The 19872-nt window shown below is 39.0% G+C and overlaps 2 protein-coding genes across 2 annotated transcripts; both read left to right on the top strand.

The window, feature by feature from the left end:
- The first annotated feature begins 1806 nt into the window (after nt 1-1806).
- Nucleotides 1807-5073, top strand: rab5if (RAB5 interacting factor). The gene is made up of 4 exons (XM_043225481.1): nt 1807-2049; nt 3097-3200; nt 3279-3408; nt 4057-5073. The coding sequence occupies exons 1-4, from the start codon at nt 1942-1944 to the stop codon at nt 4096-4098; spliced, it is 384 nt and encodes a 127-aa protein (XP_043081416.1). The 5' UTR covers nt 1807-1941; the 3' UTR covers nt 4099-5073.
- A 1285-nt stretch (nt 5074-6358) lies between these two features.
- On the top strand, nt 6359-18010 carry dhx35 (DEAH-box helicase 35). The gene is made up of 21 exons (XM_043225328.1): nt 6359-6455; nt 6793-6920; nt 7436-7528; nt 7884-7961; nt 8033-8137; nt 8224-8285; nt 8712-8781; nt 8857-8916; nt 9933-10045; nt 10136-10232; nt 10517-10675; nt 11118-11328; nt 12066-12190; nt 12297-12351; nt 13221-13411; nt 13512-13589; nt 14116-14245; nt 14370-14451; nt 15083-15154; nt 15229-15340; nt 16761-18010. The coding sequence occupies exons 1-21, from the start codon at nt 6416-6418 to the stop codon at nt 16797-16799; spliced, it is 2100 nt and encodes a 699-aa protein (XP_043081263.1). The 5' UTR covers nt 6359-6415; the 3' UTR covers nt 16800-18010.
- The last annotated feature ends 1862 nt before the right edge of the window (nt 18011-19872 follow it).

Raw genomic sequence — 19872 nt, 5'->3', positions numbered from 1 at the left:
GGAAAAGTTTTGGGGAAGTGAAATCACAGCGACTCGATGAATGCGCAGTAATTTGTGCGACCACGACGGTTCTGTGGTTAAAGCTTTGCCGCAAGGTCGAGGCGAAGCGTGCGTGCCTCACAAATGAGTCGCTTTTATATAATAACATGATTTATTGTCGTGTCCTCGAGGGAAGTTTAGCGTGAATGAATGTGAATAAATCGCTTTTTTTCAATTAAAACACTGATTTTGAATTTAAAACGGTTTGAAAAGGAAAATATGTATACGTACAATACAGTGCAGAGTTTCTGTTAATTAAACGTGCTTGATGTTTTAGCATATCTAAACTCTGCTCTGTCAAGTTTATATTCAGTGAGCCTATCTGCAATGTGTTTAGGTCCTGGGCCGCTGAGTGATGTGTAAACGAGTAAAAGTGCTTTAAAATCAATGCTAAATGTAACTGGAAACCGGTGTAAGGATCTGAGGACGGGTGTGATGTGCTCAGATTGTCTGGTTCTAGTCAGAATCCCAGCAGCAGCGTTCTGGATGAGCTCCAGCTGTCTAATGGTCTCGAGGAGAGCACCCTGCTGCTAAAAAAGTCTTGATTGGAAACAAAACATTTCATTCTTGCAATGTTTTTGAGATGTTAGCATGCTGATTTAGTTACTGCTTTGACATGAGTACAGAAACTAAGACTCTTTTAGCTGTTTGTCCTCTAGAGTCAAGCGGTGCATCACCTTCAGAACTTCATCCTTAGTTCCGAAACGAACGATTTCAGTTTTCTCCTTCTTTAACTGAAGACAATTCTGACACATCCAGCTGTTAATTTAATCAATGCATTGGCAGAGGGAGTCTATAGCCATTTGGAGATAAGGCTAGGTAAATCTGGGTGTCATCGGCATAGCATAGCAGCATGCAATTTTTAACTTAAAGAAGTGCATTTTAAAATTTCGAGTGGGATATATACACCCAGTGAATATTTACGACTAAGATTTGGATTTGACTGCTTTTTCGCTGTATTCACGTGGATGTTTACGGCCTGATATTCAACCCCCTCACTTTAGAAATTTCACTCTGAAAGACATTAGCATGCTTCTGCTGTGAAAAGGTTACATATATCTAAGTACCTGAGAGTGAATCAGATGTTTTGTGCGTTTTATAACGAATGAATCTCTCACACAAAAGCCCTCGTGTGGATGAAAAAGAAAAAAAAATATGCAATAAATACTTTGTCCTAGAAAAAAACCTTAGCCCCTGTATTTCTTTAAGCATCCTTTCTGGACATATCTATCTAGAAATGTGTTTATATTGCCGCGTTGTTTGTATTTTTAATTGCTTAAAAAGCGGGCAAACTCTCCACGGGCCCTCTAGCGGCGCCGGTTTAAAACTGCAATAAGGGTCAGATATCCCTGTCATAATGAAGAGCGAGAGCCCGAGCAAGTCCGAGTTGTTAATAATAATATTCTGTATATAATGTTTTCTTTATTATAGACTAGTGGTATAGTGGTTGTTTCGCTTAACGCGTAGCAGAGTATATCTGGAGTATTCACAGCATAGCACTGCCTTTTTATAGCATTTACATGGCTTTTCTACCAAGTAAATAATGACACCACATGCACGTAATACGCACAACGCGTAACATTGCAAAAGACGCGTGTGTGTTTTGCGGAGCACGCATTTTACTACAGCTCTCTCACGCTGCAGTTACCGTCGCTCACCTGTGGAGGGCGCACGCGCCAGAGAAGCCTTCCTGCGCTCTCATTGGCCGGCCGTGCAGACGTCGCATTCGCCGATTGGACCGCACGGCAAGGTCATGACTTCGCCGCGCACGCGCGGAGCCAGCTCCCTGAGCCGTGTCAATGTGGGGCGAGAAGCAGCGGGTCTGAGCGCCAGCGGAAGATTTTTAGAGTCCGGATCGAGTGTTCAGTCGTAGTATCGGGTGTTTTCTCCAGTCGGAGCACGATGACGAGCAGCGCGAAGCGGAAAGAGGAGGTCCACGCGGTGAACGGCGGAGTAAAGCCGTCCACATGGAGCAAAGCCATCAGCTGCAAAGCGGTGTGGGACGAGAAGGTCTGCTTTACAGCCCTATCTCACATTATAGTCATGCCATGGGTATATGTGCCTGTTATAACATGTCCTAGCAGACGCAGACGTAGACGTGTGTGTGAAAGACGAGTTGTGATGTGGACTGTTTAGGGTTCAGGGGTTTAGGTGTCCTGTGTAGGGATTGGGGTCCTTAACGGATTATCGCTGGCACGAGCGGCTCCCCGTTTATAGTCACGTATAGCTAAACTCCATTCAAAAGTTTGGGATCAGCAAGATTTGTACATATTTATTTAAACAAGCTATTTAAACTTCATTTTATAATTCATTCCGAATTACACAAAAACAGCAATATCGTTAAATATCAGAATTTAAATTAACGGCTTCCTGTACGTTAAAATGTAATTTATTTGTGTGTCGCAAAGCTGAATTTACGGCATCACTTTTGGTCTTCAGTGTCACACGATCCTTTAGAAATCAATAGCGATTAGTCGCACGCCAATAAGATAATATGTACATTTATTATTTTTTAATATGAAAATGAAATATTCTTAAATATACATACACGTGTTTGTATATATGTATATGTGTGTGTGTAAACAAAAACGTTTAATTTGTATCTTTTAATCATCCAGATGGGCTATTTTGGAACCTGTAAACATTTTTTAAGAGTCCTTGAAAAGTTAAAAACATTTTTCGTATACCCTGCCATTAAAAAAAAAAAAAAAAAATATATATATATATATATATATATATATATATATTTTTTTTTAAAAGGAAATGCGTTTTATTAAGCAAGGATGTGTTAAAATAATACAAAGTAATAGTAAATACGTACATTTTTAGAAAAGGCTTTTATTTTATAAAAATGCTGGTTTTTTTTTTTCTTTACTTTTATTAAAAGTCCTGAAAAAAGAATCACTGTTTCCCCTAAATAAATAAAAAATGAAGCAGCACAGCCGTTTCCATCACTGATAATAAATCATAATTTTTAGAATGATTTCTGAAGGCATGCGTTTTTTCTTATGCTCTCTTATTAATGTTAAACGTGTTCTTTTTTTTCTTTGTGTGCAGGATGAGTTTTTAGACGTTGTTTACTGGTTCCGGCAGATCATCGCTGTGGTGTTGGGGGTAATATGGGGTGTCGCTCCTCTGAAAGGGTTTCTGGGAATAGCCATGTGAGTACACTTAAGCGTACAGTACTACGGTCCTTGAGCTGATCTTCATGAGAAGTCACGGGTGTCTGTTTCCTGCAGATTCTGTATCATCAACGCGGGCGTCCTGTATGTGTACTTCAGTAGTTACCAGCAGGTGGATGAAGAGGAGTACGGAGGAACATGGGAGCTCACCAAAGAAGGCTTCATGACTTCGTTCGCTTTGTTTCTGGTAGATACATTTTGGCCCTTTTTCCTGTTAAACCTGTTTGAACCGAGTCGAGCGAAACGATAATAGAACAGCGGTTTGCAAGTATCAAAATGTAACTCGGTTTTCTTTTGTGCGAAAGATCGTTAGGATATCAAGTTAAGATCGCGCTTGTTTTCTGGCCGGTAATATGCCTTTCTATCATTTCGACTGTTTTGAAGGCAATTTTCACGCTGCGTTTTTGCCCAATCAGATTCCAGATTTTCGAATAGTTGTATCTTGACCAAATATTGCCCCGTCGCAACAAACCATACGTCAGTGGAAAGGTTATTTATTCATCTTATGGAAAAGAGCGAGATATTAATTTATACACTCGTTTTCAACACTCTGGAGACAAAATTAAGTGGACTTGATGAAAGAAAATAAAAAAATTGGATAGGAATGTTTTACTTTTTCTCATCTAGAGCAGTTTAGGGTAAAATGCAAATGTGCTGTATGGAAAAAAAATATACATTTTTATTAATGAGGCCTTGTTTTTCCATTAAAGTGATAGGTTTTGTTTTTCAAAGGCTTATTTTCTAGCACTGACTCTGTGTGTGTGTGTGTGTGTGTGTGTGTGTGTGTGTGTGTGTGTGTGTGTGTGTGTGTGTGTGTGTGTGTGTGTGTGTGTAGGTGGTGTGGATCATCTTCTATACGGCGCTACACTACGACTGAGGACTGCAGGACACACAGAGACGGACGTTTATTTATTGTGATCTGGATGGAGCTGCTTTTCCCAGGCGTCTGCACATGTCTCCTTCAGCATGTGTGCGCCGGAGGAAGAGGTGCATCGTGGGTACAAGACGCGTCAATAACCTTCTGGAACCCGGGGCTCATCGAAATCTGAAGCTGATGTCCGGTGCACTGCCACGGCTGTTGGGTTAATAACTGTTATTTCTGTTCGTCCTCTCTGCTTTTTTTTTTTTTTTTCTTCTTGTTTGACTGCCGCCGTATCGAGCAGGGTTTAACTCCGTTTGATGTTTTTCTTAGTTCCTTTCACGATTAGCATTCAGCACAGATCGTCTTACTCTGTTATGACCAGTAAAATCAGATAGGGGTGTGTAAATTCTGTACAATTCATTTTATCGAATCCATGATGTATTAAAGTATTTCTCATGTCTCGTCCATGTAACAAACTGCTCAGTATTTTATAGTGTATTGATGGACGCGAATGGTCTGTATGCTTGTGACGATTAAGGAGAGACCGTGGAGAGACTTATTTTCTGGATCAAATGTTTTGGAGAATCAAATAAAGCTGGGCTTTGTCTGCCCTACACTTTTCAACGGACGCTCCGCTCAAGTTCTGGTGGACTTTGCAGCAAATCCAAGTCTCTTAATGACCGCGTTAAGAGAAGTTCTGGATTTCGGTTGACCTACGTGACATATAGGCGAACCCTAAAGGTTTTTGCAGGCAGAAAAGCCCTGTGTTGTTGTCATTGATAACGGGGTTCCCGCTGGTCCTTAAGAAGGCCAAAATTTAGTTGCTAAAAATATACATATTCTCAAATTTAGTCGGGGGAGAAGTTATATTTCTGCTGTGCTGAAAGCGCCACCTTCTGGCAGAGAATTAATGTACATTTACAGTAAGCATAAATGATAAGAGATTGCTTTACGAAAGTGAAAAATAAAATAAAATTACGGGATTTTAAATGAATACAGTGATTTATTGTTTAAAGTAATATGATACTTTGGATTTTTTTTAAAGGTTGAAATGTATCATAAAACTGAAAGTGTGTAAAATCACGCTTTTTACGGTTTGATATGTCACTATGTGGTGTCCGTTTTATTTGTGCAAGTAAAATTTATTTTCTTCAAGTCTACTTTTCTTAAAAGTCTTAACGTTTGAGCTTGGAAATGCTGCAGGAACCCTGTGTTACTACGAACTGTAATATTGCATATGCATAGTAACAGGCTGACCGTAACATGATATGGATGGATGATTAAAAGAAGTTAATGAAATGAATTTAAGAATAATGTATTTGTCCCTATTTATTCATTTTGGGTAAATTATGGTTTATTAACCACTTCATTTAGCGCTTTTAACAATACAGGTTGTATAAAAGCACCGAACAGTATCAAATAGAATAGAGCGGTAGTCATATATAATGCGTGATTAAAAATATGGTCTCTGATAATAAAAATAAATTAAGTGTCCCCAACTAAGCAGGCCAGAGGCTGCAGTGTCAAGAAACCCAAACCCCATCAGTGACAGAATGGAGAAAAAAAAAACCTTGGTAGAAACCAGTCTCAGTCATGTTAACAGCTATGTCAGATTTTGTGTGTGTGTGTGTGTGTGTGTGTGTGTGTGTGTGTGTGTGTGTGTGTGTGTGTGTGTGTGTGTGCGCGCGTGCTCGGATCTCGTTCCAGAGGTTCATATAATATGAACTGAGAACCTCCTCCTGTTCTGTTGTTTTAAAAATAGCTAAAGTCTTGCCCTGAGAACTCTTAAATTAAATTCTGTCATCATTTACTCCCCCTCAACCAGTATGAATTTTTCTTTGCTCTGCCGAACACAAAGGAAGACGTGATACCAGGTTGTTTTGGGTCACCATTGACTTCCGTAGTAGGAAAAATAAATTATATGAAAGTCAATGGTGACCCCAAAAAGCTAAACTGGTCCAAAGCTAAATTCATGTAGCTTTTGAACTACTTGAGGGTGAGTAAATGATGACAGAATGTTTATTTTTGGGCGAACTATTCCTTTAAACCAGCAGGTCCAGACACCGTGTTATAATTTAGTTTGGAAAGCACTGAGGTAACCTACGTGTTTATTTTTTTTCCACAGGATTTTTAAACATTTGAACCGTTTTCAAGAACAGTCAAATTATAAAGTTACACATACAGTAAACAAATCTTTATAACGAACAGTTCTTTGGTAAAATATTTTAACGTTCCTATTTTAAGTTTTATTTAAAAGCGCTTTGTCGTCCTCTAGCGTTGAATGACGAGTCCGCGCGCGCGCGCGTCACTGAGGTCGATGACGTAGTGCATCATGGCGGCGCCCCACTCCACCATGAAATTCTGGAAACCCGGTAAAATTCATATCACTTCTCGCAGAGTTATCCCGGCGTGCTCACTCGTATTTTGTCTGGTAACAGTTCTAGAGAGCGACGGCGTGCTGCGTGGTGTCGCGTCTCCGTTTTCAAGTGTGTGTGTGTGTTTGATGTATGAGTGTGTGACTGCAGTGCTGCATGACTCTAACGTTATAACACCGTCACGTGCCACAGGCATCACATCTCGGCAAAAATAACACGTCGATTCGGTCGTTTAGCCAGATCTGCTGCTGGTGTGAACGAGCGTGTGTGTGTGTGTGTGTGTGTGTGTGTGTGTGTGTGTGTGTGTGTGTGTGTGTGTGTGTGTGTGTTTCAGGCTCAGAGGCTCCAGGTGTGTGTGAGGAGAGAGACCTGAGCACAGAGACCACCGGCTCCCCCATCATCTTTAACCCACACACAGCGCTCTCCATAGAGAAGCAGAGGCAGAGACTGCCCGTCTTCAAGGTGTCCACACAAACACCACCCAGCTATTATCCTTCATAAACCGTTATAGCACTCAATAAGAGTTCGAAATGTTATATTTAAAATTTTCATTTTAATGCTAGTTAGCTCTGTTCCGTTCAGGTGTATTTTTTTTTTTAAATACTCAAAATTCTAAACAGTATTTTTTTTTAGGTTTGTCATTTTAATACTTCAAATGAATCGTAGTCCTTACTGTTATTTTCCAAGCCAACATTTTTTTGTGTTTAGGTTTTCTTCTAATATTATAATGCTTTGTCCCAGTGTTTGTCTCGATGGTTTTAATGAACAACAACAGTAGTGTTAATAATGCTACTGTATATTTATTTTGGCTATTTCAAATTAATTAAAAATAAATCCTCCCAATAAATTATAATTTTGAATATAAATATGGATATAATGATAATGCATTTTGTGTTGGATGCGTATTTAGTTTAAATCTAAGTCGTTGATTTAAGCTACCATGTTTATAGATGATTTTTTTTTTTTTTTGCATCCAGCACAGAAACAACATCCTGTATCTGGTGGAGAGTTTCCAGACAGTGGTGATTGTTGGAGAAACGGGATCCGGGAAAAGCACACAAATCCCGCAGGTTCGTCCAGCGCCGGCCGATCAGAAGCTTTTTTGTCGGTCAGAATCGATCACGCTTGCACTTTTCCTTCAACTCACTTCCATTAAACATATGTGAATGCGTCCGACCAGAAACACGAGCCTCACTTTGCGCTTTCGTGTTCAGTATATTGCGTATGGATACTTGTTTCGTGTTGAATCAAGTTTTTAAAGTGTAAATAAAACTCTTACTTTGAATGTGATTAATCACGATTAATTCTTTGACAGCGCTGTTACAAATAGTTAGGAAATAAGTGTTTTTTTTGTATCTTAATAGATCGAATAGAATTAGAATAGAGCGTGCTGGAGTTCAAGAGTGTGTGTTTTTTTTGGGGCAGTACCTGCTGGAGGCGGGATGGGCGGCGGACGGGAAGGTGATCGGCGTGACCCAGCCTCGCCGAGTGGCCGCCACATCCGTACGTACCCTTTCTCCAGGCTTTGACCCGAGCGGGCGGACACCCTGTCTGACGCGGGCTGTGCTTTTCAGGTGTCCGGGCGAGTGGCGGAGGAGCGCGGGGCGTATCTGGGGCACGAGGTGGGCTACAGCATCCGCTTTGACGACTGCTCGGACCCGCACGCCACGCGCATCAAGGTACGCTCGCGCGTTAGCTTCGTTAGCGCTCCCTCCGCCGCCCGTCTCTGCAGTCACGTCCTCTTCTCTCTCTCTCTCTCTCTCAGTTTCTGACGGACGGCATGTTGGTTCGGGAGATGATGTCCGACCCGCTGCTGAAGAAGTACAGGTGAGCTACAGAAGAAAAGCCATACAATATACGCTCGTTTGTCGCCCGGCAACCACTTTATTGTTTGTTTGTCCGAATGAAGTTCTTAGCAGTGCATATTACTAATTAAAAACGAAGTTTTGATATCTTTATGGTAGGAAATGAACTAAATGTTTTCATTAAACTACTGTCTTAATGATTTTTGGTATACAGTAAAAATCAATAATGAGGCTATTGCTGTTATGACCGCTATTTTTAACATGATGCTCTTTCAAAGACGGTGGCGTTATTGCTTTAATAAATGTGCGTTGGTAATGTTTTACTCCAAAAGCCAAAAGGTTCCCGCTAACTGAAATGTGATCTGAATATCGCTAGCGTTAGTTTAGTTTCTAGCGCGCTCCGAGAGGTTTCCAGGTGTCTGATGGCGTCGTTGGTGTTCTTCTGTAGTGTGATAATGCTGGATGAAGCTCACGAGAGGACGCTCTACACAGACATCGCCATCGGCCTCCTGAAGAAGGTGATGCCCTGCTTGCTCTCTATCGTCCGTCGGAGTGCAAGCTTTTCCTGCTCACTGTTTTTCCTCTCGTTACAGATTCAGAAGAAGCGCAGAGACCTGCGTCTGATCGTAGCTTCAGCCACGTTGGATGCCAAGGTACAGCCAACCTCTCAAAATATGGGTGGAAAGAAAGAAAGAAAAAAAAATAAATAATATATATTATATATATTATAGATAAAAATAACTCTTAATCTGACCTGTGCTTCATACAAAGGTTAGATTTGAAATCATTAAAAACCTACTAATGGGTGAAACATAGTGCTTTGAAAGACGGCAATCTTTGGAGAAGATTTAAAAATCATAAATTGCAATATAAAAATGTGTAGACTGTAAAAAGGTGTAAGATATTTTCATTATCTTCATTGATTAAAATTTATATATATATATATATATATATATATATATATATATATATATATATAATATATATATATAGTGACATTTGGGCTGCTTAATATTTTTGGAATTTGTGATACTTTTATTTTATAAATGAAAAGTTTATTGAAAATAGAAATGTTACAATATACACTATCATTAAGAAGTTTGGGTTCGGTAAAAGTTTGCTTATAAATGTAAACTTTCATTCAGCGGGGATGTGTTAAATAGATCAAACGTGATGGCAAAGACTTACATTTTTTTAGAAAATATTTCTGTTTTGAATGAACACCGTTCTTTTTAACATTTAATTTATCCTAGAATCAAAGAGAAAGTTTCAAGGGTTACAAAAAATGTGCAGCAGCACAACAGTTTAAATATCATTTAAATATATTTAAACGGGAAACTAATATTTTACAATATTACTGTTTTTTTCCTGTATTCTTGATTACATTTTCGATGAGCATAATAAGCTTCTTTAAAAAACATTAAAATCTTCCAGATTTTGCAATATATTAATACAGTTAAAATGTTTTTTTTTTTTTACTGTATTTTTGATCAAATAAATGCAGCATGGTGACCAGCAGAGCCTTTATTCAAAAACATTAAAAGGTCTTAACGACACACAAGTTTTGGATGGTAGTGTTTTTGAAGGATTTTAAATAAAAAACAAACAAACATGTTATCCATGCCGAAAGCTGTTACTGCTTTCTGTAACCTGTAAACGTTTCCCTCAGAAATTCCACGATTTCTTCAACCTGAACGAGTCTGGAGACCCAAATAAAGACACGTGCGCGATTCTGACGGTGGAGGGCCGGACTTTCCCCGTGGATATTTTCTACACTGTCAGGTGAAGCTTGTGTTCACACACGGACGGTCCTGTTGTGAAAAGAGTGTTTCCTTCCACTGACGAACGTTTCGGGGTGTTTTCTGTCTCTAGTCCTGTACCGGACTACGTGAAGGCTACGGTGGAAACCGTGATGAAGATCCACGAGACGGAGGATGATGGAGACGTGCTGGCGTTCCTCACGGGACAGGTGTGTGACGTGATTTTTATCGTTCACGTCCTAAAAAAAGTCTTAAAAGGAGCCATCGGATGCTAAATTTGAACGTACATGTACGAACATCCATCTCGACATTCCACAGAAGAGAGGGGCGGGGTCAGCAGAGCTCATTAGCATTTAAAGCGACACAGACTACAGAACGGCTCAATGTTTTTTTTACACATACCGTTGGTAGAAGGCCCTAATGGCCCTCAAAAAGATGTTTTGACCCGCCGTCAGCTTATTCATCGATGTTTTTCTGCTCGCTCTATCATCAGGAGGAGGTGGAGAAGGTGGTGTCTATGCTCCAGGAACAGGCCAGGACCTTGTCCCGTTACGGCATGAAGAAGCACCTGTGCGCGCTGCCCATGTACGCGGGCCTGCCCTATAACGAGCAGATGAGAGTGTTCGAGAGGATGCCCCCTACTGTCAGAAAGGTAGTCACAAGCACAAAAGCAGTCTTAAGTAGCACAGCTGTATTTGTAGCAATAGCCAACAACTCATTGTACAAGGCAAAATTATCGATTTTTTTTTTTTTCTTTTAGACCCAAAATCATTAGTATGTTTAGTAAAGATCATGTTCCATGAAGATATTTTGTACATTTCCTAGCAAATATATAACACATTTTTCAGTAGTAATATGCATTGCTAAGAACTTCATTTGAACGTTTTTCTCGATATTTCGTTTTTTCTGCTCCCTCTGTTTTCAGATAGTTGTTCTGACAAAGCATGCGTCATTGCAGAGCTTATTTATTCGGCTTTCAGATGACGTGTAGATCTCAGTTTCTGAACGTTGGCCCTTAAGCATGGTTTGGTGCTCCAGAGTCACAGAAACTAAGAGTGAAGCTCCGGGGTGTGTGTTTGCGTGATGTTCTTCAGGTGGTGGTCGCTACTAATATAGCCGAGACGTCCATCACCATTAACGGCGTGGTGTTTGTGATCGACTGTGCGTTTGTCAAACTGAGGGCGTATAATCCACGCACCGCCATAGAGTCTCTGATCGTTACGCCCATCTCTAAAGCCTCGGCCTGCCAGAGAGCCGGGAGAGCCGGGAGGAACCGCGCAGGGAAGTGCTTCCGCCTCTACACAGGTACAGTGCTGTCATACATCTAAAAAAAGAGATATAAATGGTGTGTGATAAATTGTACACAGATTCTCTAGACTGAATGCACAGAACAGAAATATAATTCATGGCTGTACTTAACTAAAAAAAATAAATAAATAATAATAAAAAAATAAAAAAATTAAATTAAATTAATTAAAAATGTTACTGGTAATTACACAAATGAATTAATATTACATGAAAAATGTATACTAAAACAAAAAAAAGTAAAAATTTGAAGTTAACTAACCAAACAAAATGATGTTTAAAATTCAATAATAAAATTACTAAAACTGAAATAAAAGTAAATGTACGCATTGCAAAAATGATGAAAAACTCATAACAAAAAAGCTTAAATTAAAATGTGAGCTCAGCAGAAACCTTTAAATATAAAAAGAAAACAGCAAAACCAAAACTATAATAGTCTACTTTATAAATAGTAAAAAGTATACATGAATGTAAGTAGAGTTTAGTATTTAACCACTTGACTTTAATTTAAGAAACCTTTCCAGTTCTTCAGCTGGAAGACAATATTTTTGCCAACCTTGTACTTAAATATTTTACAAATGTCTCGCAGTAAAAATAGTTTAGAATTGATTAGAAATGTGAAAGATTTTCAGCTCCGTTGAACTACATCGCTGAACTCTCCTGTGCTGTGGTGTATTATACTGTATACTTTCTTTTTGAAACGCTGTTTGTGTTTTTATTTTCTCTTTCTCTGTCAGAGGAGGATTTTGAGAAGTTGCCCGAGGCGTCGGTCCCGGAGATGCAGCGCTCCAACCTCGCCCCGGTCATCCTGCAGCTCAAAGCTCTGGGCATCGACAATGTGCTGCGCTTCAACTTCCTGTCTGTGAGTGACCCCTGACCCGACCCAGACGTGAGCTTGTGCGTGAAGGCTTGTTCTGTGTTGAGCGTCAGTGTGTGTGTGTGTGTGTGTGTGTGTGTGTGTTTTGCAGCCTCCTCCTGCTCAGTCCATGGTCCAGGCGCTGGAGCTGCTCTACGCTCTCGGAGGTAGAAGATCAGGGGGGCTTTCTTAGGGTTCTCATTAGGGTTAGGGTATCGAAAAACCGCTTCCAAATGTATTTGTTTATTTATGCATGCTTTTTGTGTCTGTTCTCGAAATGCATTTCCAGAAACTTAGTAAATGCTCAGACTTTTCGATGCATTTTAAAGGGTTAGTTGCTCATTGAGGACTCACCTTCATCTCGTCCCAAACCTGTAAGACCTTCGTTCATCTTCAGAACACAAATTAAGATATTTGATGAAATCGGAGAGCTGTCTGATCCTATAGACAGCAGAACAAATCAAATGATTCAGATCCAGAAACGTATTAAAAACACCGGTAAAACAGTCCATTTGACATCAGTGGCTTAACTTCAGTTTTGCGGCACTATGAGAATCTTTTTTTATTCTGCGCAAAGAAAACAAAAACAACAATTTATTCAAGCGATTCATCTTCCCTTAGTTACGTCTTCCAGCGTTTTTCGAGATGATTTATGTCAAATACGTTAAAGCGTGCTGATGGTGGAAGACAAATCTGTTTAGTAAAGGTTTAGCAAAACCCTGATATGTTTAATACGTTTCTGGATCTGAATCATTTGATTTGTTCTGCTGTCTATAGGATCAGACAGCTCTCCGATTTCATCAAAAATATCATCGTTTGTGTTCTGAAGATGAACGAAGGTCTTACAGGTTTGGGACGAGATGAAGGTGAGTACTCGATGAGCAACTAACTCTTGAAAATGCATTGAAAAGTCTGAATAAGTTCAGTATTTTAAAGCGATTTACAATATCATGCATGATTATTACCGCGATATGTGGCATTGGCGGATAGCGAAGCGATGCCCAGCTCTAGTTCTCAGCGGCTCTGGCTCCGGCAGGTCTGGATCAGTACGGCCGTCTCACTGACCCCATGGGCCTGCGGATGGCAGAGTTTCCGCTCAGCCCCATGTTTGCCAAGATGCTGCTGGAATCGGGAAACTTCGGCTGCTCCAAGGAGATCGTCACGATAGCAGCCATGATGCAGATACAGAACATTTTTGTAGCTCCACACAACCAGAAAAAATCGGCTGTATGTTTTCCGTTTTCTAAATTGCACCTCGTTTTAAACGATCGGAGGGTTCCTCTGAACCGATCTGTTTCAGTAAAGCCGTGTTTGTTTGTGGCGTCAGGCGCGGGAGCGCAGGAAGTTTGCTGTGGCGGAGGGCGATCATCTCACCATGCTGAATGTGTACGAGGCTTTCATAAAGGTAACGGTCAAGATCTCGCTTCAGTTCACTTTTAATGCTTAAAAAGAGTTTAGTTAAAAGAAATGATTCAAATACGTTGGCATTTAGATTCTTAACGCCTTTGACTCTAGTACGCTAAAAGGGCGTATTAAATGAAGTGTCCACATATGGATATGATAAATGTAAATTAATGGTAACATTTTCAGGATTGCTGAAGTTGTTTTTCGGGGATTCCATCCCTTTTTAACCAATCGACTCGCGTGACTTTGTTAAAAATAGGTTTTAATCATTGAATTTAAATAGAATGGGAACATTAGGCTTGACAAGTGTTAGAAATAAGTAAAAATAACTGAAATGAGTTTCGTTGAAGAGCAACAACAACTACAACTGAAATTAAAATGGTGTATGTTAAATAAAAGTTAACTGTACGTATAAAAAGAATCCAATAATGATAAAATAAAAACAGTTTCAGTTTGATAATTGCTAAGATGTATTGCAGTTTGGTTCTTTTGATATTATTAATGGGTGCATATTATTGATCGGGCAGCATCAGAAGAGCTCTCAGTGGTGTCAGGATCATTTCCTCAACTATAAAGGGCTCCTGAGGGCCGTGGCCGTACGTGAACAGCTGAGACACCTCCTCAACAAGTTCAAGGTGCCTCGGACCTCTAGTGAAGGTGACTCTCATCCTCTTCTCTTCTTCACACTGCTCTGTCAGTCGCACGTTTTCACCCTTTCGTGTGCGTTATGACGGTTTTTGTTCGTGGATGATAAACGCGGTCTCGTCTGTCTGTGCTGCAGGTGATCCAGATGTCATTCTCAGATGTATCGTGTCTGGGTTTTTTGCGAATGCCGCTCGAATGCATCACTCCGGCTCTTACAGGTCTGTTCTGTTCATTCCTCTTTCCTTCTGCTTCCTCAGTAACCTACAGCTCCAGCTAGAAACGTGTTTCGCAGTGGGGATGAAAATTACTTTTAAAAATAATGCTTTACAATATTGAGTTACTCCCTAAAATATGTATCTCAGAAGTGAGATGAAAAGGCCTCAGGCTGTAGGAAATATGAGTGTGTGTGTGTGTGTGTGTGTGTGTGTGTGTGTGTGTGTATATATATATATATATATATATATATATATATATATATATATATATATTATATATTTTATTGTTTTATATTTTAAATATTATACATATATTGTTTTTATTATATTTTAAATGCTTTATTTTTATGAATAGGAATAAATGGAAATAATTATTTACAGAAACTCAAATTAAATACTTTGTTCCTAAACACTTTAATCATTGAGAACGTTTAAAAAGAAATGTAATGAATTTAAAGGAAATTAATTAATATTATATTTGTACTATAAAATAAAAATATAATATGTCTATAACTGTAAATATAATATGTCTGTGTGTACTGGGTATATTATGTGTATATAAATACAGTATATGTTTTGAAAATATATCTATGTATCTATCTCTATTCCTCCTCTGTTGTTGTTGGTTGTCCAGGACTCTCCGTGATGACAGAGAACTGTTCATTCACCCTGATTCAGTGCTGTATGGAGAAAAGCCCCCCAAATGGTACTAACATGGCGCTTATTCCTTTGTGTTTGTTTTTCACAGAACGTTAACTGCACTGTTTTTTTGCTTCTCAGGGTGGTCTTCAATGAGGTGGTTCAGACCAGCAAGTACTACATGCGAGACGTGACGGCGGTCGAGTCCTCCTGGCTCGTGGAGCTGGCGCCTCACTTCTACAAACAGGCCAAGGTGAGAGAGAGCGAAACACACTGGACACAAAACTATATTCTGTTCAACTAGTGATGTCACGTGGTTAAGTTAATCACACACAAAAGAAACTTTATTGTTTGCATAATGTGTATGTGCTGTGTGTATTTATTATGTATTTATAGAAAGGCACACATGCAGCATATATAAAATTTATTCATATATCATTTCTATTAAAAATAAATACATTTTAATATAATATTTTTAGAAATGGGTCAGTGACCTGTAAGAATTTATCAAATACAAAAATAATATATATTGCAATTGTTCAAACATTTAAGGATGCACATAAATTCATGTTAAAATTTGTAATTAATTGTTTTTAGTGTTTTTTTTATCTAGATGAATAAAAATGTCAGGTGGTGCAACCATGATTTACCTGAAAATGTATTAATTTCTGTAAATGTTTTTTTGTTTTTAAAAACATTTTAATTACTGAACTTTGAAAAATTGTTTTGCGTGTTAAAGACAGGGTAATCAATTTTTTTCAAAACGCTTTAGAAAACCGAGTCGGGCTGGGTACCATATCAAACTCGTAGCCAATCCGCAGTAAGGGGCGTGTCTATTTGAGACGTGGAGGACAGATCATTCAGTAAACAGCCGAGTGACAGAAAGATTAAAAAAAAAAAAAACAAAAGAGGAAAATGTCTGCAATTGGATCGGCTTTCCAGTGCTGGAGAGAAGAAGGCCTGTGTTAATTTTGAAGGTTGATTTGTTTTTCTCAGTAGAAGAGTAACACCGTGTCTACACCAGACGCTAAAGTGTGACTCTAAATATCAACAATGGCTTCCAGAAATCACTTAACCTTGAATTAAATTAATTAATTCAAGATAAATCAGGGTCGCACCACCTGACTTTTTTTTTTTTTTTTTTTTTCGTTTTAAACATTAACATGACTTAATTTAAAAGTTCAGTATGAATTTATGTGAACAACATTAGCATGTTTGATCAATTGCACTAGATTAATTTTTGTATTTGAAACAAATCACAAGGTCGTCATAAATCCATGACCCACGTGCGTGTGTGTTTATTTGTTTGTATATACGTGAATATACACAGCCAAAATAAAACTTTTTGTTAAAATAATGCTATTATTAATTGTCTGACAGCACTACATTTGAAAACTATCCTCAATCATGTTTATGAATTGTTGTCTGATCACCAAAAATTAATATTTGCTCAAAAACACAATAAAACAGTAATATTATAAATTATTATTATTATTATTATTATTATTACAGTTAAACTGTTTTGTTAAATGCTACAGTTAAATGCATTCGGGTTGTTGATGATGTAACATAAAAATATATTAACATGCCTTATTTTTTAAATACAAATCAGACAAAATATCGCCTTTTAAACTAGCTCTTTCCCATCTCTGCTTCTCTGATTTGTCTCGCAGCACGGGTCTCTGAACAGCAAACGGGCCAAAGTCTTCTGAGCCGGGCTCCATCACTTCCTGGTCACAGATAAAGAAGATCTTAAGAAACTAAACTAAAGGGACTATTAAGTACACATGCACACTTTGGTGTTTATTGCAGCTGGAAGGCAAAAGGAACACTGTGGTATTTTGTATATACAAATGTACGTGATACATTTACGCGGCCGTGGTCATCTTTGTATAATTTAATAGCCATTGGGATAACTTGACTGTGATTGGATGGATGGATGGATGGATGGATGGATGGATGGATGGATGGATGGATGGATGGATGGATGGATGGATGGATGGATGGATGGATGGATGGCGATATCGATGTACAGCTTTACAACATCGCACGAAGCCCTACCCTCAACAATAACCAGAATATTACTATAATAAGCTACTTTTTACCGGTTATTTCAAACCCTCATCGGAGAAATACTGTGTAGCTCAAACGTAGTGGCCTTTTAACCATTATGTGCCAAATATTATAAATCTGTAGAACATTTCCTGATGTATATGGAATGTGAAATGAATTGTAGTTACACTGTCAGCATGAGACAAAAAAGTGCCATTTTTTTAAAATATAGTATATATATAGGTCCTCATCAAGTAGCCTTGTTATGCACCTCTGGCCTAAAAACTGTGTTCTTAGGCGTAATCATTTCATAGTGTAGAGTCCGGTCTCATTTAGGGAAGATCAGCCATGACTAGTTCAGTGTGGTGAGAGAATAGCACAGCGAATGAGACGCCTCAGGGAGGAGCTTCTTTCTTATTAAAGTCAACGGGGTGCTAACTGTGGATATGGCAACCCTCCTTAGTAGGAAGGCCGAGGTGCCAATCATGTCGGTGGAGGCGGAGCCTCTGTCATAATGTGACAACGTTTTGACAATGTACGTGACGTTTTAGTTTTGCTGTGACTTGTTGGTTTCTTTGTAGTTTATTGAATCCAAAAAAACTTTAAAAGCAATGTAATTAAAATCTACTTTTAAGGTTACTTCTGTAACGTTATTACCAAATGTCTATGTAGTCCGTAGCATAGGTTTAGGTCGTGTCGATGGCGTTTTAAACGTTCTTGCATGTCTTGTAAAGAACGCAGATCTCAAGCAGCGTCACAGCAGTGCAGTTATTTGTAGAGGAAATCAAATAAACTGTGGTGAATGTGCTGGATGTAATCGTACCACACTGCTGCTCCAGAGCTTGAATAAAGTCTGATGTTCACTGTAAAACACGTGCCGTCTGTGATGCTGGTAAAATATTACTAGCAGGGGACACTGCTTCTGCTATTTATTTCTACCGTACGCTGATACATAAAGAGATATGTGTCCTGTAAAAGAGTTCTGGTTTTGTTCTTGACACTCAAATATAGCCTACAAATAATAGCAAAGATACCCAACTCAATGTTTCTGATTAATGTGTGTGAGTGACCAGAAGGTGTCAGTGTTGGTCAGAGAAATGCACGCAGTCTAGAAACGTTTCATCTGATTCTGAACTGTTATAAGAGAGCAACAATATACAAGTCTCAGAAAAGAAAATGGACAGAAAAAGAATAGAACAAGCTAGTGTGACCTTTTTTTGCTTTAGTTCATTATTAAAAATAAAGCAATGGTTACTTGAATGCAAGCTTCTGGGCACATAGGTCTAAAGTAATGGATTTATGTAAAGGGCAAGTGGTAGGCAAACATTAATGCTTTGAAGTTTATGCAATCAGCTAGTTGTGACATGTACTTCTTTTGGCTCGTTAAAAACTCATCTAATTGAGAGCATTGCAGCAGGCCTACCTGGACAGAACAGGAGCTTGAACGAGGCGTTGTGAAGCATGCACCTGAAAACAAAGGGCCTGATCTTCTTGATGTCAGTAAAGCAAATCTTCAGGACCAGGCAGTTTGAGAAGGTCAACTGATCATCATGAGTTGGAAGGAGTTATAGTTGATGTGCCTAATCGATGAAATCGTGTTGAAACGATGGGTTTGATGGAACCACAAACATCTCTGTCTCGCCAAGGTTGAGTTGAAGGTGTTGGTCCTTCATCCAGGAAGGCATATCTGTCAGACACGTTAAGATGCAGCTTATGAGAGTTGAGTGTCATCGGCATCGCAGTGATGTGAGAAGCCATGTTTCTGAACGACAGAACCTTGTGATGCCATGTAGGCAGAGAAGAGAAGTGGTCCAAGAACTGAGCCCTGAGGCACCTCACCGGTTAGATGCTGTGACTCGGACACCTCCGCTCTCCAATATAACTTGAAGAGTTATAGAGTCTGAGAGGTATAAATATAGATTTGCCAATATAAACGTATGGCTTTGATTTTGTGACTAGGAATTCCTCATTTAATTGTATTATTTAGCGATTAGAATTTTGATGAGCTTTTTTGGTATTCCACAATATGCTTCTATCAAGGTCATAACGGTTATTTTCATATGCACATATGTGAGATATAATCTTCTAATTAAATAATGTAACCGACAAGAAGACAATAACAAACAGGTTATTTGATGTTATAAATCGTGTTATAAACGTGTTATATAATTACAGACGTTTTTAGTTTCATGTAAAGTGGAAATTAGATGCGACACTCGGTAATTCTAGCAGGTTCTCTGTTGAAGAGGCACGTGAAGACCGGCAACGTGAAAAAGTGTCTCTGACAGTCCTTGCTTAGTCCTCAAATCAGTCCGCGAGGAAGCAACGTAGATTCTCACGAGCCCCTCGGGAAAGATATGACACGAGATGAACACCAGCGCTGAACACACACACACACACACACACACACACACACACACACACACAGAGGCCGAACCTGCCATCAGCAGCAGTTTCTTAATTTTGTTAGTGGTTTTGTTTCAGTGATATTTAGTTTAATTGGTTAATTCATCTAATGTGATAACAGCTTGGAGAATCCACACCTCCATAACGCATAACTCTTGTTATTTGTCGACAGAACTGAAATATTTCAAGGTTTCCCAACAACAGAGGTTGACTATTAAATACAATTATAATTTCCTCTAATGACCTTGTCTGGATAAAATGTAGTCTAGTGCTGTCCTTTGAGCACAAGAAAGTCTTGCATGGGTACCTTATCTTCAGTTCATATGA

The sequence above is a fragment of the Puntigrus tetrazona genome, chromosome 23 (genome assembly GCF_018831695.1).
Source record: "Puntigrus tetrazona isolate hp1 chromosome 23, ASM1883169v1, whole genome shotgun sequence".
Taxonomy (NCBI): Eukaryota; Metazoa; Chordata; class Actinopteri; order Cypriniformes; family Cyprinidae; genus Puntigrus; species Puntigrus tetrazona.
This window is presented reverse-complemented; position numbering and strand designations above follow the sequence as displayed.